The sequence below is a fragment of the Anomaloglossus baeobatrachus genome, chromosome 5, assembly GCF_048569485.1.
Source record: "Anomaloglossus baeobatrachus isolate aAnoBae1 chromosome 5, aAnoBae1.hap1, whole genome shotgun sequence".
Lineage (NCBI taxonomy): Eukaryota > Metazoa > Chordata > Amphibia > Anura > Aromobatidae > Anomaloglossus > Anomaloglossus baeobatrachus.
In genome coordinates, this window is record NC_134357.1 from 598355046 (window position 1) to 598377345 (window position 22300).

Genomic DNA, 22300 nt, shown 5'->3' on the forward strand with positions numbered 1-22300 from the left:
GCGGGACTCTTCACACTCGGGGGGCGGGGCTCTTCACACTCGGGGGGCGGGTCTCTTCACACTCGGGGGCGGGACTCTTCACACTCGGGGGGCGGGGCTCTTCACACTCGGGGGGCCGGACTCTTCACACTCGGGGGCGGGTCTCTTCACACTCGGGGGGCGGGTCTCTTCACACTCGGGGGGCGGGACTCTTCACACTCGGGGGGCCGGACTCTTCACACTCGGGGGCGGGACTCTTCACACTCGGGGGCGGGACTCTTCACACTCGGGGGGCGGGGCTCTTCACACTCGGGGGCGGGGCTCTTCACACTCGGGGGCGGGTCTCTTCACACTCGGGGGCGGGACTCTTCACACTCGGGGGCGGGACTCTTCACACTCGGGGGGCGGGGCTCTTCACACTCGGGGGGCCGGACTCTTCACACTCGGGGGCGGGTCTCTTCACACTCGGGGGCGGGTCTCTTCACACTCGGGGAGTACTGACCTGCGGACGGCTGTAGGCTGATGGCCGTCACTATCACTCCCAGCAGGGCGCCCCTCGCCGCCGCCATGTTGCTGGTCATGTGACCGGTCCTCACGAGCTCGGGGGTTTCCGTGCGGCGTCACGTGACTGTTTCGCGTCGCCTGGTAACGGCGGCAGTCCGTGACGTCATCTGTGTGCGCGGGCAGATGGCGGCGCCGGAGGCTCGTGGAGAGCTGCGTGTGCGGCTGACGTTCTGTTACCCGCCGCCCGCAGTCCCGGAGAGCCGCCAGCTGTGGTTCATGCTGGACACGGGGCAGTGCCGGGCCGTCACCGACGTCAGCGCCATCATCCGGGAGCGCTTCTACTACAGCCGCCAGGGGGCGCTCTCCCTGTACCTGGACGGAAGCCTGCTGCCCCCCGGGGAGAGCGCCCGCGTCATCCGGGACAACGACTCCATCAGGTGGGGAGCGGGGGAGGGGACGTCACACCGAAGAGGGGGGAGGGAGAGTGACGTCACACCGAGGAGGGGGGAGAGAGAGTGACGTCACACCGAGGAGGGGGGGAGAGAGAGTGACGTCACACCGAGAAGGGGGGAGGGAGAGTGACGTCACACCGAAGAGGGGGGAGGGAGAGTGACGTCACACCGAAGAGGGGGGAGGGAGAGTGACGTCACACCGAAGAGGGGGGAGGGAGAGTGACGTCACACCGAAGAGGGGGGAGGGAGAGTGACGTCACACCGAAGAGGGGGGGAGGGAGAGAGTGACGTCACACCGAGGGGGAGAGTGACGTCACACCAAGAAGGGGGGAGTGACGTCACACCGAGGAGGGGGGGAGGAGAGTGACGTCCCATCGAGGAGAATGGAGGAGGAGAGTGAGGTCACACCGAGGAGGGGGAGGGGACTGACGTCACACCGAGGAGGAGGGGAGTGACGTCACACCGAGGAGGGGGGACGGGAGTGACGTCACACCGAGGAGGGGGGGAGGAGGGGAGTGAGGGCACACCGAGGAGAAAGGAGGAGGAGAGTGAGGTCACACCGAGGAGAAAGGAGGAGGGAGAGTGACGTCACACCGAGGAGAAAGGAGGAGGAGAGTGACGTCACACCGAGGAGAAAGGAGGAGGAGAGTGACGTCACACCGAGGAGAAAGGAGGAGGAGAGTGAGGTCACACCGAGGAGAAAGGAGGAGGGACAGTGACGTCACACCGAGGAGAAAGGAGGAGGGACAGTGACGTCACACCGAGGAGAAAGGAGGAGGAGAGTGAGGTCACACCGAGGAGAAAGGAGGAGGGGAGTGAGGTCACACCGAGGAGGAAGGAGGAGGGGAGAGTGACGTCACACCGAGGAGAAAGGAGGAGGGAGAGTGAGGTCACACCGAGGAGAAAGGAGGAGGGAGAGTGACGTCACACCGAGGAGAAAGGAGGAGGAGAGTGACGTCACACCGAGGAGAAATGAGGAGGGAGAGTGAGGTCACACCGAGGAGAAATGAGGAGGGAGAGTGAGGTCACACCGAGGAGAAAGGAGGAGGGGAGTGAGGGCACACCGAGGAGAAAGGAGGAGGAGAGTGAGGTCACACCGAGGAGAAAGGAGGAGGGAGAGTGACGTCACACCGAGGAGAAAGGAAGAGGAGAGTGACGTCACACCGAGGAGAAAGGAGGAGGGGAGTGAGGTCACACCGAGGAGAAATGAGGAGGGAGAGTGAGGTCACACCGAGGATAAAGGAGGGGGGAGAGTGACGTCACACCGAGGAGAAAGGAGGAGGAGAGTGACGTCACACCAAGGAGAAAGGAGGAGGGAGAGTGACGTCACACCGAGGAGAAAGGAGGAGGGAGAGTGACGTCACACCGAGGAGGAAGGAGGAGGGAGAGTGACGTCACACCGAGGAGAAAGGAGGAGGGAGAGTGACGTCACACCGAGGAGGAAGGAGGAGGGGAGAGTGACGTCACACCGAGGAGAAAGGAGAGAGGAGAGTGAGGTCACACCGAGGAGAAAGGAGGAGGGGAGTGACGTCACACCGAGGAGAAAGAGGAGGAGGAGAGTGACGTCACACCGAGGAGAAAGGAGGAGGGGAGAGTGACGTCACACCGAGGAGAAAGGAGGAGGGGAGTGACGTCACACCGAGGAGAAAGGAGGAGGGGAGTGAGGTCACACCGAGGAGGGGGGAGGAGGGGAGTGAGGTCACACCGAGGAGAAAGGAGGAGGGAGAGTGACGTCACACGAGGAGAAAGGAGGAGGGAGAGTGAGGGCACACCGAGGAGAAAGGAGGAGGGGGAGTGAGGTCACACCGAGGAGAAAGGAGGAGGGAGAGTGACGTCACACCGAGGAGAAAGGAGGAGGAGAGTGACATCACACCGAGGAGAAAGGAGGAGGGGAGTGAGGTCACACCGAGGAGGGGGGAGGAGGGAGAGTGAGGTCACACCGAGGAGAAAGGAGGAGGAGAGTGACGTCACACCGAGGAGAAAGGAGGAGGAGAGTGACGTCACACCGAGGAGAAAGGAGGAGGGAGAGTGAGGTCACATCGAGGAGAAAGGAGGAGGGGAGTGACGTCACACCGAGGAGAAAGGAGGAGGGGAGTGACGTCACACCGAGGAGAAAGGAGGAGGGAGAGTGACGTCACACCGAGGAGAAAGGAGGAGGGGAGTGACGTCACACCGAGGAGAAAGGAGGAGGGAGAGTGACGTCACACCGAGGAGAAAGGAGGAGGGAGAGTGACGTCACACCGAGGAGAAAGGAGGAGGGGGAGTGACGTCACACCGAGGAGAAAGGAGGAGGAGAGTGACGTCACACCGAGGAGAAAGGAGGAGGAGAGTGACGTCACACCGAGGAGAAAGGAGGAGGGAGAGTGACGTCACACCGAGGAGGGGGGAGGAGGGAGAGTGAGGTCACACCGAGGAGAAGGGAGGAGGGAGAGTAGAGTGAGGGCACACCGAGGAGAAAGGAGGAGGAGAGTGAGGTCACACCGAGGAGAAAGGAGGAGGGGAGTGAGTTCACACCGAGGAGAAGGGAGGAGGGAGAGTGACGTCACACCGAGGAGAAAGGAGGAGGGAGAGTGAGGTCACACCGAGGAGAAAGGAGGAGGGAGAGTGACGTCACACCGAGGAGAAAGGAGGAGGGACAGTGACGTCACACCGAGGAGAAAGGAGGAGGGAGAGTGACGTCACACCGAGGAGAAAGGAGGAGGGGGAGTGAGGTCACACCGAGGAGAAAGGAGGAGGGGAGTGAGGTCACACCGAGGAGAAAGGAGGAGGGAGAGTGACGTCACACCGAGGAGAAAGGAGGAGGAGAGTGAGGTCACACCGAGGAGAAAGGAGGAGGGGAGTGAGGTCACACCGAGGAGAAAGGAGGAAGGGAGTGAGGTCACACCGAGGAGAAAGGAGGAGGGGAGTGACGTCACACCGAGGAGAAAGGAGGAGGGAGAGTGACGTCACACCAAGGAGAAAGGAGGAGGAGAGTGAGGTCACACCGAGGAGAAAGGAGGAGGGAGAGTGACGTCACACCGAGGAGAAAGGAGGAGGGGAGTGAGGTCACACCGAGGAGAAAGGAGGAGGAGAGTGAGGTCACACCGAGGAGAACGGAGGAGGGAGAGTGACGTCACACCGAGGAGGAAGGAGGAGGGAGAGTGACGTCACACCGAGGAGGAAGGAGGAGGGAGAGTGACGTCACACCGAGGAGGAAGGAGGAGGGAGAGTGACGTCACACCGAGGAGAAAGGAGGAGGAGAGTGAGGTCACACCGAGGAGGAAGGAGGAGGGAGAGTGACATCACACCGAGGAGAAAGGAGGAGGGAGAGTGACGTCACACCGAGGAGAAAGGAGGAGGGAGAGTGACGTCACACCGAGGAGAAAGGAGGAGGGAGAGTGACGTCACACCGAGGAGAAAGGAGGAGGGGAGTGACGTCACACCGAGGAGAAAGGAGGAGGAGAGTGAGGTCACACCGAGGAGAAAGGAGGAGGGAGAGTGACGTCACACGAGGAGGGAAGGAGGAGGGGAGAGTGACGTCACACCGAGGAGAAAGGAGGAGGGAGAGTGAGGTCACACCGAGGAGAAAGGAGGAGGGAGAGTGAGGTCACACCGAGGAGAAAGGAGGAGGGAGAGTGACGTCACACCGAGGAGGAGGGAGAGTGACGTCACACCGAGGAGAAAGGAGGAGGGAGAGTGACGTCACACCGAGGAGGAGGGAGAGTGACGTCACACCGAGGAGAAAGGAGGAGGGAGAGTGACGTCACACCGAGGAGAAAGAAGGAGGGAGAGTGACGTCACACCGAGGAGAAAGGAGGAGGGAGAGTGACGTCACACCGAGGAGAAAGGAGGAGGGGAGTGAGGTCACACCGAGGAGAAAGGAGGAGGGAGAGTGACGTCACACCGAGGAGAAGGAAGGAGGGAGAGTGAGGTCACACCGAGGAGAAAGGAGGAGGAGAGTGAGGTCACACCGAGGAGAAAGGAGGAGGAGAGTGAGGTCACACCGAGGAGAAAGGAGGAGGGGAGTGAGGTCACACCGAGGAGAAAGGAGGAGGGGAGTGAGGTCACACCGAGGAGAAAGGAGGAGGGGAGTGAGGTCACACCGAGGAGAAAGGAGGAGGGGAGTGAGGTCACATCGAGGAGAAAGGAGGAGGGGAGTGAGGTCACACCGAGGAGAAAGGAGGGGGGGGTGTGAGGTCACACCGAGGAGAAAGGAGGGGGGGGTCACACCGAGGAGAAAGGGGGAGGGGGAGTTAGGTCACACCGAGGAGAAAGGAGGAGGGGGAGTGAGGTCACACCGAGGAGAAAGGAGGGGGAGAGTGACGTCACACCGAGGAGAAAGGAGGGGGAGAGTGACGTCACACCGAGGAGAAAGGAGGAGGGGAGTGACGTCACACCGAGGAGAAAGGAGGAGGAGAGTGACGTCACACCGAGGAGAAAGGAGGAGGGGAGTGTTGTCACACCGAGGAGAAGGGAGGAGGAGAGTGAGGTCACACCGAGGAGAAGGGAGGAGGAGAGTGAGGTCACACCGAGGAGAAGGGAGGAGGAGAGTGAGGTCACACCGAGGAGAAAGGAGGGGGGTCACACCGAGGAGAAAGGAGGGGGGGAGAGAGGTCACACCGAGGAGAAAGGAGGGGGGAGAGTGAGGTCACACCGAGGAGAAAGGAGGGGGGAGAGTGAGGTCACACCGAGGAGAAAGGAGGAGGAGAGTGAGGTCACACCGAGGAGAAAGGAGGAGGGAGAGTGACTTCACACCGAGGAGAAAGGAGGAGGGCAGTGACGTCACACAGAGAAAGGAGGAGGGAGAGTGACGTCACACCGAGGAGAAAGGAGGAGGGAGAGTGAGGTCACACCGAGGAGAAAGAAGGGGAGTGACGTCACACCGAGGAGAAAGAAGGGGAGGAGTGAGGTCACACCGAGGAGAAGGGAGGACGGGAGTGAGGTCACACCGAGGAGAAAGGAGGAGGGAGAGTGACGTCACACCGAGGAGAAAGGAGGAGGAGGGGAGTGTTGTCACACCGAGGGAGAAAGGAGGAGGGGAGTGTTGTCACACCGAGGGGAAAGGAGGAGGGGAGTGAGGTCACACCGAGGAGAAGGGAGGAGGGAGAGTGACGTCACACCGAGGGGAAGGGAGGAGGGGAGTGACGTCACACCGAGGAGAAAGAAGGGGAGTGAGGTCACACCGAGGAGAAAGGAGGAGGAGGGGAGTGTTGTCACACCGAGGGGAAAGGAGGAGGAGGGGAGTGTTGTCACACCGAGGGGAAAGGAGGAGGAGGGGAGTGTTGTCACACCGAGGGGAAAGGAGGAGGGGAGTGTTGTCACACCGAGGGGAAAGGAGGAGGGGAGTGTTGTCACACCGAGGGGAAAGGAGGAGGGGAGTGACGTCACACCGAGGGGAAGGGAGGAGGGGAGTGACGTCACACCGAGGAGAAAGAAGGGGAGTGAGGTCACACCGAGGAGAAAGGAGGAGGAGGGGAGTGTTGTCACACCGAGGGGAAAGGAGGAGGAGGGGAGTGTTGTCACACCGAGGGGAAAGGAGGAGGAGGGGAGTGTTGTCACACCGAGGGGAAAGGAGGAGGGGAGTGTTGTCACACCGAGGGGAAGGGAGGAGGGGAGTGACGTCACACCGAGGAGAAGGGAGGAGGAGAGTGACGTCACACCGAGGAGAAGGGAGGAGGAGAGTGACGTCACACCGAGGAGAAGAGGGAGGAGGGGAGTGACGTCACACCGAGGAGAAGGGAGGAGGGGAGTGACGTCACACCGAGGAGAAGGGAGGAGGAGAGTGAGGTCACACCGAGGAGAAAGGAGGAGGGAGAGTGAGGTCACACCGAGGAGAAAGGAGGAGGGAGAGTGAGGTCACACCGAGGAGAAAGGAGGGGGGGGAGTGACGTCACACCGAGGAGAAAGGAGGAGGGGAGTGTTGTCACACCGAGGAGAAAGGGAGGAGGGAGAGTGACGTCATACCGAGGAGAAAGGAGGAGGGGGAGTGACGTCACACCGAGGAGAAGGGAGGAGGAGAGTGAGGTCACACCGAGGAGAAAGGAGGAGGGAGAGTGAGGTCACACCGAGGAGAAGGGAGGGGGGGAGTGAGGTCACACCGAGGAGAAAGAAGGAGGGGAGAGTGACGTCATACCGAGGAGAAAGGAGGAGGGGCAGTGACGTCACACCGAGGAGAAAGGAGGAGGGGAGTGAGGTCACACCGAGGAGAAAGGAGGAGGGGAGAGTGACGTCACACCGAGGAGAAAGGAGGAGGGGAGTGTTGTCACACCGAGGAGAAGGGAGGGGGGAGAGTGAGGTCACACTGAGGAGAAAGGAGGAGGGGAGTGAAGTCACACCGAGGAGGAGGAGAGTGACGTCACACCGAGGAGAAAGGAGGAGGGGAGTGAGGTCACACCGAGGAGAAAGGAGGAGGGAGAGTGACGTCACACCGAGGAGAAAGGAGGGGAGTGAGGTCACACCGAGGAGAAAGAAGGGGAGTGAGGTCACACCGAGGAGAAGGGAGGACGGGAGAGTGACGTCACACCGAGGAGAAAGGAGGAGGGAGAGTGACGTCACACCGAGGAGAAAGGAGGAGGGGAGTGAGGTCACACCGAGGAGAAAGGAGGAGGAGGGGAGTGTTGTCACACCGAGGGGAAAGGAGGAGGGGAGTGTTGTCACACCGAGGGGAAGGGAGGAGGGGAGTGACGTCACACCGAGGAGAAGGGAGGAGGAGAGTGACGTCACACCGAGGAGAAGGGAGGAGGGGAGTGACGTCACACCGAGGAGAAGGGAGGAGGGGAGTGACGTCACACCGAGGAGAAGGGAGGAGGAGAGTGAGGTCACACCGAGGAGAAAGGAGGGGGGGCAGTGACGTCACACCGAGGAGAAAGGAGGAGGGAGAGTGAGGTCACACCGAGGAGAAAGGAGGAGGGAGAGTGAGGTCACACCGAGGAGAAAGGAGGAGGGAGAGTGAGGTCACACCGAGGAGAAAGGAGGGGGGGAGTGACGTCACACCGAGGAGAAAGGAGGAGGGGAGTGTATTCACACCGAGGAGAAAGGAGGAGGGGAGTGTTGTCACACCGAGGAGAAAGGAGGAGGGAGAGTGACGTCATACCGAGGAGAAAGGAGGAGGGGGAGTGACGTCACACCGAGGAGAAGGGAGGAGGAGAGTGAGGTCACACCGAGGAGAAAGGAGGAGGGAGAGTGAGGTCACACCGAGGAGAAGGGAGGGGGGGAGTGAGGTCACACCGAGGAGAAAGAAGGGGAGTGACGTCACACCGAGGAGAAAGGAGGAGGGGAGTGAGGTCACACCGAGGAGAAAGGAGGAGGGAGAGTGACGTCACACCGAGGAGAAAGGAGGAGGGGAGTGTTGTCACACCGAGGAGAAGGGAGGGGGGGGAGTAGTGAGGTCACACCGAGGAGAAAGGAGGAGGAGAGTGACGGCACACCGAGGAGAAAGGAGGAGGAGAGTGACGTCACACCGAGGAGAAGGGAGGAGGGAGAGTGAGGTCACACCGAGGAGAAAGGAGGAGGGAGAGTGAGGTCACACCGAGGAGAAAGGAGGAGGGAGAGTGAGGTCACACCGAGGAGAAAGGAGGGGGGGGAGTGACGTCACACCGAGGAGAAAGGAGGAGGGGAGTGTTGTCACACCGAGGAGAAAGGAGGAGGGGAGTGTTGTCACACCGAGGAGAAAGGGAGGAGGGGAGTGTTGTCACACCGAGGAGAAAGGAGGAGGGAGAGTGACGTCATTCCGAGGAGAAAGGAGGAGGGGGAGTGACGTCACACCGAGGAGAAGGGAGGAGGAGAGTGAGGTCACACCGAGGAGAAAGGAGGAGGGAGAGTGAGGTCACACCGAGGAGAAGGGAGGGGGGGAGTGAGGTCACACCGAGGAGAAAGAAGGGGAGTGACGTCACACCGAGGAGAAAGGAGTAGGGAAGTGAGGTCACACCGAGGAGAAAGGAGGAGGGAGAGTGACGTCATACCGAGGAGAACGGAGGAGGGGAGTGACGTCATACCGAGGAGAACGGAGGAGGGGGAGTGACGTCACACCGAGGAGAAAGGAGGAGGAGAGTGAGGTCACACCGAGGAGAAAGGAGGAGGAGAGTGAGGTCACACCGAGGAGAAAGGAGGAGGGAGAGTGACGTCACACCGAGGAGAAAGGGAGGAGGGGGAGTGAGGTCACACCGAGGAGAAAGGAGGAGGGAGAGTGAGGTCACACCGAGGAGACTGGAGGAGGGAGAGTGACGTCACACCGAGGAGAATGGAGGAGGGAGAGTGACGTCACACCGAGGAGAATGGAGGAGGGAGAGTGACGTCACACCGAGGAGAAAGGAGGAGGGGGAGTGAGGTCACACCGAGGAGAAGGGAGGAGGAGGAGAGTGACGTCACACCGAGGAGAAGGGAGGAGGAGAGTGAGGTCATACCGAGGAGAAAGGAGGAGGGAGAGTGACGTCATACCGAGGAGGAAAGGAGGAGGGAGAGTGACGTCATACCGAGGAGAAAGGAGGAGGGGAGTGACGTCACACCGAGGAGAAAGAAGGAGGGAGAGTGACGTCACACCGAGGAGAAAGAAGGAGGGAGAGTGACGTCACACCGAGGAGAAAGGAGGAGGAGAGTGACGTCACACCGAGGAGAAAGGAGGAGGGAGAGTGACGTCACACCGAGGAGAAAGGAGGAGGGAGAGTGACATCACACCGAGGAGAAAGGAGGAGAGTGACATCACACCGAGGAGAAAGGAGGAGGGAGAGTGAGGTCACACCGAGGAGAAAGGAGGAGGAGAGTGACGTCACACCGAGGAGAACGGAGGAGGGAGAGTGAGGTCACACCGAGGAGAAAGGAGGAGGGGAGTGAGGTCACACCGAGGAGAAAGGAGGAGGGAGAGTGACGTCACACCGAGGAGAAAGGAGGAGGGGAGTGTTGTCACACCGAGGAGAAGGGAGGGGGGGAGTGAGGTCACACCGAGGAGAAAGGAGGAGGAGAGTGACGGCACACCGAGGAGAAAGGAGGAGGAGAGTGACGTCACACCGAGGAGAAGGGAGGAGGGAGAGTGAGGTCACACCGAGGAGAAAGGAGGAGGGAGAGTGAGGTCACACCGAGGAGAAAGGAGGAGGGAGAGTGAGGTCACACCGAGGAGAAAGGAGGGGGGGAGTGACGTCACACCGAGGAGAAAGGAGGAGGGGAGTGTTGTCACACCGAGGAGAAAGGAGGAGGGGAGTGTTGTCACACCGAGGAGAAAGGAGGAGGGGGAGTGTTGTCACACCGAGGAGAAAGGAGGAGGGAGAGTGACGTCATTCCGAGGAGAAAGGAGGAGGGGGAGTGACGTCACACCGAGGAGAAGGGAGGAGGAGAGTGAGGTCACACCGAGGAGAAAGGAGGAGGGAGAGTGAGGTCACACCGAGGAGAAGGGAGGGGGGGAGTGAGGTCACACCGAGGAGAAAGAAGGGGAGTGACGTCACACCGAGGAGAAAGGAGTAGGGGAGTGAGGTCACACCGAGGAGAAAGGAGGAGGGAGAGTGACGTCATACCGAGGAGAACGGAGGAGGGGAGTGACGTCATACCGAGGAGAACGGAGGAGGGGAGTGACGTCACACCGAGGAGAAAGGAGGAGGAGAGTGAGGTCACACCGAGGAGAAAGGAGGAGGAGAGTGAGGTCACACCGAGGAGAAAGGAGGAGGGAGAGTGACGTCATACCGAGGAGAAAGAAGGAGGGAGAGTGAGGTCACATCGAGGAGAAAGGAGGAGTGAGAGTGAGGTCACACCGAGGAGAAGGGAGGAGGGAGAGTGACGTCACACCGAGGAGAAGGGAGGAGGGAGAGTGACGTCACACCGAGGAGAAGGGAGGAGGGAGAGTGACGTCATACCGAGGAGAAAGGAGGAGGGAGAGTGACGTCACACCGAGGAGAAAGGAGGAGGGGAGTGAGGTCACACCGAGGAGAAAGGAGGAGGGAGAGTGAGGTCACACCGAGGAGACTGGAGGAGGGAGAGTGACGTCACACCGAGGAGAATGGAGGAGGGAGAGGAGTGACGTCACACCGAGGAGAATGGAGGAGGGAGAGTGACGTCACACCGAGGAGAAAGGAGGAGGGGAGTGAGGTCACACCGAGGAGAAGGGAGGAGGGAGAGTGACGTCACACCGAGGAGAAGGGAGGAGGAGAGTGAGGTCATACCGAGGAGAAAGGAGGAGGGAGAGTGACGTCATACCGAGGAGAAAGGAGGAGGGAGAGTGACGTCATACCGAGGAGAAAGGAGGAGGGGAGTGACGTCACACCGAGGAGAAAGAAGGAGGGAGAGTGACGTCACACCGAGGAGAAAGAAGGAGGGAGAGTGACGTCACACCGAGGAGAAAGGAGGAGGAGAGTGACGTCACACCGAGGAGAAAGGAGGGAGAGTGACATCACACCGAGGAGAAAGGAGGAGGGAGAGTGAGGTCACACCGAGGAGAAAGGAGGAGGAGAGTGACGTCACACCGAGGAGAACGGAGGAGGGAGAGTGACGTCACACCGAGGAGAAAGGAGGGGGGAGAGTGATGTCACACCGAGGAGAAAGGAGGAGGGAGAGTGACATCACACCGAGGAGAAAGGAGGGGGGAGAGTGATGTCACACCGAGGAGAAAGGAGGAGGGAGAGTGACATCACACCGAGGAGAAAGGAGGAGAGTGACATCACACCGAGGAGAAAGGAGGAGGGAGAGTGAGGTCACACCGAGGAGAAAGGAGGAGGAGAGTGACGTCACACCGAGGAGAACGGAGGAGGGAGAGTGAGGTCACACCGAGGAGAAAGGAGGAGGGAGAGTGAGGTCACACCGAGGAGAAAGGAGGAGGGAGAGTGAGGTCACACCGAGGAGAAGGAAGGAGGGAGAGTGAGGTCACACCGAGGAGAAGGGAGGAGGGAGAGTGAGGTCACACCGAGGAGAAGGGAGGAGGGAGAGTGAGGTCACACCGAGGAGAAGGGAGGAGGGAGAGTGACGTCACACCGAGGAGAAAGGAGGAGGGAGAGTGAGGTCACACCGAGGAGAAAGGAGGAGGAGAGTGACGTCACACCGAGGAGAACGGAGGAGGGAGAGTGAGGTCACACCGAGGAGAAAGGAGGAGGGAGAGTGACGTCACACCGAGGAGAAAGGAGGAGGGGAGTGAGGTCACACCGAGGAGAAAGGAGGAGGGAGAGTGACGTCACACCGAGGAGAAAGGAGGAGGGAGAGTGACGTCACACCGAGGAGAAAGGAGGAGGGGAGTGAGGTCACACCGAGGAGAAGGAAGGAGGGAGAGTGAGGTCACACCGAGGAGAAGGAAGGAGGGAGAGTGTGGTCACACCGAGGAGAAAGGAGGAGGGAGAGTGACGTGATACCGAGGAGAAAGGAGGAGGGGAGTGAGGTCACACCGAGGAGAAAGGAGGAGGAGAGTGAGGTCACACCGAGGAGAAGGGAGGGGGGGGGGTGATGTCGCCCCAGGGAGGAGGCAGACTGCGGAGTGGTGTGATGTCACCTGCTTGTGGTATACCTGTTGCTCATGCTGCGGACTTCTGCTTTTCCTCCGGAGCTGCGTTTCCTGCTGTGCGAGCTGTTGTCAGTTAAATAAACAATTGTCCCATTGTCGCACTGACCACCGCTTCTTTCCTCAGTGTGAAATGGGAAGATGGCCGTCCACATAACAGCCCACACCGGACAGCCAAGAAGAGGCCCAGACTGCAGGAGGAGGGCGAGGACAACAGAGACCTGAAGAAGAGCAGGGGTGCTCGGAGAGAGACCACACCAGCGGGAGAGGAGGAGGAGGAGGAGGTCCGAGTGAGGGCAAAAAAGGACAAGGCAGAGGAGCTGGTCAGAGAGCGGCAGAAAAAGAGCACCCCCGAGGAGGAGGAGGTCAGAGTGCAGCGTAAAAAGGAGAAAAAGACCGCCGAGGAGAAGGTCAGAGTGCGGCGGAAGGAGACACCTGAGGAGGAGGTCAGAGTGCAGCGTAAAAAGGGGAAAGAGACTGCCGAGGAGGAGGTCAGAGTGCAGCGGAAAAAGAGTAGGCTGGTCCCAGAGGAGGAGTTCAGAGCGCGGCGGAAAAAGGGGAAGGAGATTCATGAGGAGGAGGTCAGAGCGCATCGGAAAAAGAATAGGGCTGCTCCAGAGGAGGAGGTCAGAGCGAGGCAGAAAAAAAAGAATAGGATGGTCCTGGAGGAGGAGGTCATAGCGCAGCGGAGGAATACTGGGGATGAGGAGAGTGATGATGGTAGGCACCACACAGAGAAGAGGGAGAAGCTGAGTGTAGAGGGGTGGGGCTAACACTCGGCACAAGAACAAGGGGGGTGGCGACTGTGGTGGGGGAGGAGTTCAGCAAGTTGTCGGACACAGCGAGGAGCCCACGTCAGGTGTCAGAGCGGAAAGCTGCAATACCCGTTATCTCCAAGGACTCTGAGACCACAAAGTTCCAGCCCCAAGTTTGGCCCCTGAGCGCTGCCCCCCAGGAGGCACAGGGGAGCTCGTCGTCCTCATCTGACCAGGAGGACCGGGGTCCGATAAGGAAGGCAGGACCCCCCGTGATGGTGCAGCAAAGCAACGGCACCCTCAGCCCCCCGGGTGCTTACATCAAGAAGCCACTGATCCCCTCCCCTATGTATAATGGCTGGGTGGGCCGGGGGACGGCTCCTCTGCAGCCTGCAGGCCGGGGGCGCGGCACAGACAACCTTCCCTGGAGGGGGCGAGGTTTCCGAGGTCGGGGAGAGGCACAAACCCCAAATCACTACTTCTACAACTACAGCTCCGAGGCAACAAAAGAGCAGCAGCTGCACGAGGAGGCGAACAACCTGTCTGTGCTGATACAGGTCAGTCCCTGCTACAACGAGGACACTGCACATGCCCATTACACCGCCATAGAAGTGATAGGAGGTCACAGATAACACTCAACCCCTCAACACTCAACTCTGTAATGGTGCAGTCCCTCAACCAATCTCTATGTAATGGTGCAGTCCCTCAACCCCTCTCTATGTAATGGAACATTCCCTCGTCCCCCCCTCGTCCTATGTAATGGTACAATACCTCTACCCCTCTCTATGTAATGGTACATTCTCTCATCCCCCCTCCTCCTCCTATGTAATCGAACAGTCCCTCGTCCCCCCCCTCTGTAATGATACATTCCATCCCCGCCTCCTTCTACAGTGCCTACAAGTAGTATTCAACCCCCTGCAGATTTAGCAGGTTACACATTCGGAATAACTTGGCATTGTGACATTTGGACTGTAGATCAGCCTGGAAGTGTGAAATGCAGCAAAAAAGAATGTTATTTCTTTTCTTTTTTTTTTTTTTTAAATTGTGAAAAGTTTATTCAGAGGTCATTTATTATTCAACCCCTCAATCCACCAGAATTCTGTTTGGTTCCCCTAAAGTATTAAGAAGTATTTCAGGCACAAAGAACAATGAGCTTCACATGTTTGGATTAATTATCTCTTTTTCCAGCCTTTTCTGACTAATTAAGACCCTCCCCAAACTTGTGAACAGCACTCATACTTGGTCAACATGGGAAAGACAAAGGAGCATTCCAAGGCCATCAGAGACAAGATCGTGGAGGGTCACAAGGCTGGCAAGGGGTACAAAACCCTTTCCAAGGAGTTGGGCCTACCTGTCTCCACTGTTGGGAGCATCATCCGGAAGTGGAAGGCTTATGGAACTACTGTTAGCCGTCCACGGCCTGGACAGCCTTTGAAAGTTTCCACCCGTGCCGAGGCCAGACTTGTCCGAAGAGTCAAGGCTAACCCAAGGACAACAAGGAAGGAGCTCCGGGAAGATCTCATGGCAGTGGGGACATTGGTTTCAGTCAATACCATAAGTAACGTACTCCACCGCAATGGTCTCCGTTCCAGATGAGCCCGTAAGGTACCTTTACTTTCAAAGCGTCATGTCAAGGCTCGTCTACAGTTTGCTCATGATCACTTGTAGGATTCTGAGACAGACTGGTTCAAGGTTCTCTGGTCTGATGAGACCAAGATCAAGATCTTTGGTGCCAACCACACACGTGACGTTTGGAGACTGGATGGCACTGCATACGACCCCAAGAATACCATCCCTACAGTCAAGCGTGGTGGCAGCATCATGCTGTGGGGCTGTTTCTCAGCCAAGGGGCCTGGCCATCTGGTCCGCATGCATGGGAAGATGGATAGCACGGCCTACCTGGAGATTTTGGCCAAGACCCTCCGCTCCTCCATCAAGGATCTTAAGATGGGTCGTCATTTCATCTTCCAACAAGACAATGACCCAAAGCACACAGCCAAGAAAACCAAGGCCTGGTTCAAGAGGGAAAAAATCAAGGTGTTGCAGTGGCCTAGTCAGTCTCCTGACCTTAACCCAATTGAAAACTTGTGGAAGGAGCTCAAGATTAAAGTCCACATGAGACACCCAAAGAACCTAGATAACTTGGAGAAGATCTGCATGGAGGAGTGGGCCAAGATAACTCCAGAGACCTGTGCCGGCCTGATCAGGTCTTATAAAAGACGATTATTAGCTGTAATTGCAAACAAGGGTTATTCCACAAAATATTACACCTAGGGGTTGAATAATAATTGACCCACACTTTTATGTTGAAAATGTATTAAAATTTAACTGAGCAACATAACTTGTTGGTTTGTAAGATTTATGCATCTGTTAATAAATCCTGCTCTTGTTTGAAGTTTGCAGGCTCTAACTTATTTGCATCTTATCAAACCTGCTAAATCTGCAGGGGGTTGAAGACTACTTGTAGGCACTGTACATATTATAAATCTGCAGGGGGTTGAATACTACTTGTAGGCACTGTATGTAATGGAACGCTCCCTCACCCCCCCCCCCCTCTCCTTCTATGTAATGAAACATTCCCTCGTCCGTTCCCCCCTTTCATCTGTGTAATGGAACATTCCCCCTTCCCCTCCCATCTGTGTAATGGTACATTCCCCTGTCCCCTCCCATCTGTGTAATGGTACATTCCCCCGTCCCCTCCCATGTAATGGTACATTACCCGGACACACACCTCCCTCTATGTAATAGTACATTCCCCTAACTCCCCCCCCCCCCCCCTATGTAATGGTACATTCCCTCGTCCTCCCCCCCCCCCCTCCTCCTCTGTAATGGAACATTCCCTCATCCTCCCCTCCTCCTATGTAATGGTACATTACCACGTCCCCCTCTTCCTATGTAATGGTACATTCCCTTGTCCCCCCCTTCCCCCATGTAATGGTACATTCCCCGGAGACATCTCTCCCTCTATGTAATGCTACATTCCCTTAATCCTTCCCCCCCATGTAATGGTACATTCCCTCGTAGTCCCCCATGTAATGGTACGTTCCTCGGACATCCCCCCCCCCCCCCATGAAATGGTGCATTCCCCTGACCCCCCCACACTATGTAATGATACATTGTCAACCCCCGCCCCTCCACCAGGGTCCACCTATTACTGGTGACCTCGTTGCCTTTGTGTCTTTCTCCCAGAATCCCCCAGCAGCGGTCAGTACAGACTACAGCGCGCTCCCGCTCCTCGCCGCCCCGCCGCAGCCCGGGAGGATCATCGCCTTCAAGGTAACCAGTGGGAGGGGTATAACTGGAGAGGACAGGACTGGTGGATACTGGGGACGGATATGGGGTCTGTACAGTGATGTCATCAGGACTGTGATATACAACACTCTGCTTCTTCCAGCTGCTGGAGCTGACCGAGAATTACACCCCGGAGGTGTCCGACTACAAGGTAAGAGGCCCCCCGGGTCCCGACATTGCCCCCCGGGTATAGCCACATAGTACCAGAATATTGTAAAGTGTGACGGTGGGGCGTCGGAGGGCCCGCGGCTGGTGGGGCGTCGGAGGGCCCGCGGCTGGTGGGGCGTCGGAGGGCCCGCGGCTGGTGGGGCGTCGGAGGGCCCGCGGCTGGTGGGGCGTCGGAGGGCCCGCGGCTGGTGGGGCGTCGGAGGGCCCGCGGCTGGTGGGGCGTCGGAGGGCCCGCGGCTGGTGGGGCGTCGGAGGGCCCGCGGCTGGTGGGGCGTCGGAGGGCCCGCGGCTGGTGGGACGGCCAGGGCACTGCTTCTTCTAGCACATAACCTGTCTGTCATGTCTACGCACAGGAGGGCCGGGTCCTGAGCTTCGATGCAGGGAGTCAGGAGCTGGAGCTGGAGCTGCTGTCACAGCAGAAGAGTGAGTGTCGGGGCCTCCCGTGGGTGATAGTCGCTGAGTTTCCTCTGTGCTGCTGATCTCTCCATCTCAGTCACAGCTGTTCTGACAGTTTAGTGTTTATCACTTGTGCCCCAAGATTATATCCCAAAATCCTCCTTTAGCAGCCGCCTTCTGTCCTCTGCTGTCCTCAAGGTGGTATCCTCCTTTCTGGCCCCCATACTTCCTACCCCCCCACTCCCCCAGCCTTTTTAAGGTTGACTTCCTTCTCTGTGGCCCCCATGTTTCTCCTACACCCCCCACAGGGTGATGTCCTCAAGGTGATCCTCCTCTGTGGCCCCTGTGTTTCCCTCCTGCCCCCCTCAGGATGAGGTCCTCCTCTGTGGCCCCCGTATTTTTCCTCTGTGGCCCCTGCACTAGATTTGCATTGATTTCTCCTTCCGCAGAGAAGGAGCCTGGAAAGTTTGATCTGATTTATGAAGGAGATGATGGGACGGACATCGTGGAGTATGCAGTGCCCCAGGAGACTAAGGTGCACAGGGAGTCGGGATGTACACGTGTGGGGGAGGCGAGGAGCGGGATGTACGCGTGTGGGGTAGGCGAGGGGCGGGATGTACGCATGTGGGGGAGGCGAGGGCCGGGATGTATGCGTGTGGGGGAGGCGAGGGGCGGGATGTACGCGTGTGGGGAGGGGCGGGATGTACGCGTGTGGGGGAGGCGAGGGGTGGGATGTACGCGTGTGGAGGAGGCGAGGGGCGGGGTGGTCGCGTGTACTAGAGAACACACAATCTCCTAAATGTTGCGATCCTTGTGTCGTCCTCTGTGATTATCTCCTCACAGGAGGAAACTCACAGCATTTTCCGCTTATTTCATAAATTGAATTTATTGTAAAGCAATAATAAAAATGTAAATGAGATTAAAAAAAAAGCGGCTCACAATTAGAGGACACTGTCAGATCCTGCAAGTTATTTCCTTTATTATCTGACAAACCCCATGTAACTGGCGCCGAACTTTCCAGTTTCCACTGACTTTCCTGTTCCAAAGTGACTGAAAGCCTCCGGCAGCAGGTTGTCCAGATGCAGGCCAAAGAGGTGACCCTATCAGCCATAACAAGTGAATAAAATTGCTCCAAGCCTGTGATTTCAAGAATATTGCATCATTAAAGCATCACAAACTTTTTCCAGTCCCTGAAGAAAGAAGGTCACCCTTGAAAGACAAATACAAGAGAGGACAGGATAATGTGGAGACTCTCCACAGAGAGGACGGGATAATACAGAGACTCTCCATGGGTAATTGTTTCATCACTGCAGCTGGAATTGCCGCCGGTTCAGCAATGAACAGGGTAAGGATCTGTCTCCTCATACAGTGTCATGACGTGTAAGAGCATTTGGACTGAAAGCCGACTCTACAGTCAACAAACCTCTCATAAGCAGGAAGAATCACAAGGCTAGACTCACTTTTCATTAGGAGCATGTTGTGTGGACAGAGGAGAAGTCTGCACAGGTCATTTTACTGATGAAAGCAAATGTAATTTATTTGGGTCTGATGGGAAACATTATGCTCATTGACAAACTGGGGAAAGGCTGAACCCAAAGTGTGCTAAGAAGTCAGTGACAGGCGGTGGAAGAAGGGTCATGGTTTGGGGAATGTTTTCTGCAGCAGAAGTTGGACCTCTCATACTGCTACATGGCAGAGTGAATACGATCAGAACCGTCTTTACAACACGCTGCAATTTTCATGCAGGACAATGTCCCCTGTCACTCGGCAAAACAGTAAAGCAGGTCCTGGAAACAATGAAATGGCTGCAGCACAGAGTCCTGATCTAAACCCAATCGAAACCTCTGGAAAATCCTTTCAGACAAAGTTATGGCCAAGAAACCCCCAACAGTCAAAGAACTGTGGAAGAGACTGGAAGAAGAGTGGACCAAAATCCCCCCCAGAGCAGTGTGAGAGACTAGTGATGTCCTGTGGAGGAGACTGGAAGAAGAGTGGACCAAAATCCCCCCAGAGCAGTGTGAGAGACTAGTGATGTCCTGTGGAAGAGACTGGAGGAAGATTGGACCAAAATCCCCCAGAGCAGTGTGAGAGACTAGTGATGTCCTGTGGAAGAGACTGGAAGAAGAGTGGACCAAAATCCCACCAGAGCAGTGTGAGAGACTAGTGATGTCCTGTGGAGGAGACTGGAAGAAGAGTGGCCCAAAATCCCCCCAGAGCAGTGTGAGAGACTAGCGATGTCCTGTGGAAGAGACTGGAAGAAGAGTGGGCCAAAATCCCCCCAGAGCAGTGTGAGGGACTAGTGATGTCCTGTGGAAGAGACTGGAAGAAGAGTGTGCCAAAATCCCCCCAGAGCAGTGTGAGAGACTAGTGATGTCCCGTGGAAGAGACTGGAAGAAGAGTGGACCAAAATCCCCCCAGAGCAGTGTGAGAGACTAGTGATGTCCTGTGGAAGAGACTGGAAGAAGAGTGGGCCAAAATCCCCCCAGAGCAGTGTGAGAGACTAGTGATGTCCTGTGGAAGAGACTGGAAGAAGAGTGGGCCAAAATCCCCCCAGAGCAGTGTGAGAGACTAGTGATGTCCTGTGGAAGAGACTGGAAGAAGAGTGGGCCAAAATCCCCCCAGAGCAGTGTGAGAGACTAGTGATGTCCTGTGGAAGAGACTGGAAGAAGAGTGGGCCAAAATCCCCCCAGAGCAGTGTGAGAGACTAGTGATGTCCTGTGGAAGAGACTGGAAGAAGAGTGGGCCAAAATCCCCCCAGAGCAGTGTGAGAGACTAGTGATGTCCTGTGGAAGAGACTGGAAGAAGAGTGGGCCAAAATCCCCCCAGAGCAGTGTGAGAGACTAGTGATGTCCTGTGGAAGAGACTGGAAGAAGAGTGGGCCAAAATCCCCCCAGAGCAGTGTGAGAGACTAGTGATGTCCTGTGGAAGAGACTGGAAGAAGAGTGGGCCAAAATCCCCCCAGAGCAGTGTGAGGGACTAGTGATGTCCTGTGGTTTGAAGGAAGTCATGTGAACGTACCAATAAAAATGTTTAAAATGGCACCATAACCCGTGGATCAGATATCTGGGGTTCGCCTTATTCATGGCAGTCCCTTGTTATGAGCACAAAAGTCGTCAGTCAGGATGTCCTATAAATATGCGCTGAAAATGTAGAAAATGCAATACAAGAGGATCTAGTGGATCTATAATCGTAGATATATTTCATTAGCAAAAACAATGCAGGAGAAATGATCGCAAGGTGTAACGAATTGGAAACTCTGGATCTTCTGTAAAACCCTGTCCTAGTGGCACGGTGCGCCCCTTACCCTGGTCCGGCTGCACGGTGCGCCCAAGGTGGTAGGGGGGGGACAGCTGTTTGTACTTCTGGTGGGGGGGGGAGGGAGAGCGGTCTGTACGTCTGGTGTGGGGGAGGGAGAGCGGTGCGTACTGGTGGGGGGGGGGGTAAGGATTGCAGGAGATTACTGACCATGCCTTTCTGTAGATCACACAGGTCTGGAATTCGCTCATTGAACCAAGATTGGTGACAGAAGCTGGACATGCTGCGTTGCTGTCTCAGAGTCCTTCACTGGTGGCGATTTCTGTTGCTCCGGGTCCCTGATCATTGGTGAAGGTTTCCATGGATCTGGCTCCTGACCGGTGGTGATGGTTTCCGTGGTTCTGGCTTCTGACCATTGGTGAAGGTTTCCGTGGCTCTGGCTCCTGACCGGTGCAGATGGTTTCCGTTGCTCCAGGCCCCCTGATTGAGGACTAGGATGAGGCTTGGTGGTGCCGGCAGTGGTGCACATGTGTATAGACTTCTCCCGGGGTGAGATCTTCATCCTCGATGATTTTGTACAATGAACTATAATAAATCTGGGATTTTACCTGCAGGTTGTGTCCATGCTGTCCTGTGACTGTATGTCCTCACAGCAGCACTACATATGGGGATCCTCCGCCTGTGAGCTGGTAACACAGGTGGTGAGATACAGCAGGGTGAGTGACACAGGTGGTGAGAGATGGCGGGGTCAGTAACAGTGGGTGAGGGACGGCAGGGTCAGCGACTTGGGTGGTGAGATACTGCAGGGTCAGACACTGGTGGTAAGAGACGGGCGGGGTCAGCGACTCGGGCGGTGAGAGACGGCGGGGTTAGGGAAAAAAAAAAAAGTTAGTCTTGTGATTTAATTAGTAGGATTAGTCACACCTGTTTCTAGAAGCTTCCAGCAGCTTCTCATAGTCATTGTACATCTATATAAACCACCCAGCACAAGCGAGGTGCTGAGCGTGCGAGGTGCTGAACTGAAGTAAAGTGCTGAATTTAAGATAAGTGCATAGTTTCAACACAATTACATAGTTTGACACAAGAACATTGTTTGAATTTATCCTTATACGTTTCCCATTGGGTTTTTTTTCGTTTTTTTTCTCTTTGTTTTTCTACTTTACTGTTGATCCCCATTTGATAGGTGCTCCATGGACAATGCTACCAGGTGTGTATCTTGTCAGATGTATGCATGCCTTGAGCAGCCGTTCGAGGGTGACTATGTCTGCACTCGATGCAAGCATGTTGCGTATTTGGAACCCAAGGTAACTGATCTAAATATGCAGCTTGCAACACTAAGGGGCATTACAAACCTGGAGAGGAGTTTAGAGCTCACTGAGCTTTCTCTGGCTGGGGCCAGTGATATGGAGGAGGGTGGAGGTGGGGAAGATCAGGACCTAGAGGTAGGTAGCTGGGTAACAGTTAGAAGAAGAGGTAGGGGGAAAAGTGTCAGGGAGCCTAGTCCTGACCTGGCACAACCTAGTAAATATGCCTGTTTGGCTGATATTAGGAATGAAGGGCCTGGACTAGGGTCACTACAGCAGGATGTTGCTCCTAGCAACCAGGAAAACAACTGCTGTAGGAAGGAGGGAAATAGGAGTGCAGCAAAGCCCAGACAGATGTTAGTGGTAGGGGCTCTATAATTAGGCGGACAGACAGGGTCATCTGTCGCCGAGACCGTGAATGCCGAACAGTGTGTTGTCTGCCGGGTGCTCGGGTTCGGCATATTGTGGATCGGATAGACAGATTGCTGGGTGGGGCTGGGGAAAACCCAGCGGTCATGGTGCACATTGGTACTAATGACAAAGTTAGAGGCAGGTGGAAGGTCCTTAAAAATGATTACAGGGAACTAGGAGAGAAGCTGAAGTCCAGGACCTCCAAGGTGGTGTTTTCAGAAATACTACCGGTGCCACGAGCGTCACTAGAAAGACAGCGGGAGCTTAGGGAGATAAACACGTGGCTTAGAAATTGGTGCAGGAAGGAAGGGTTCGGGTTCATGGAGAACTGGGCCGACT

At 56.7% G+C, this 22300-nt stretch overlaps 2 protein-coding genes across 2 annotated transcripts in view; one reads left to right on the forward strand and one right to left on the reverse strand.

Moving 5' to 3' along the window:
* The window catches only part of SCPEP1 (serine carboxypeptidase 1), a 50618-nt gene extending 49992 nt beyond the window's left edge, over positions 1-626 (reverse strand). The window contains exon 1 of the mRNA XM_075351533.1: positions 482-626. Within this exon, the coding sequence (XP_075207648.1) occupies positions 482-560 (79 nt within the window). The 5' untranslated portion in view covers positions 561-626. The remainder of the gene's footprint in view (positions 1-481) is intronic.
* COIL (coilin) lies at positions 561-20859 on the forward strand. The gene is given in 8 exon segments (XM_075351534.1): positions 561-920; positions 12509-13144; positions 13147-13693; positions 16326-16412; positions 16531-16578; positions 16949-17018; positions 17441-17526; positions 20472-20859. Coding segments are annotated over 8 exon segments (1845 nt in total). The 5' UTR covers positions 561-666; the 3' UTR covers positions 20589-20859.
* Positions 20860-22300: the final 1441 nt, after the last annotated feature.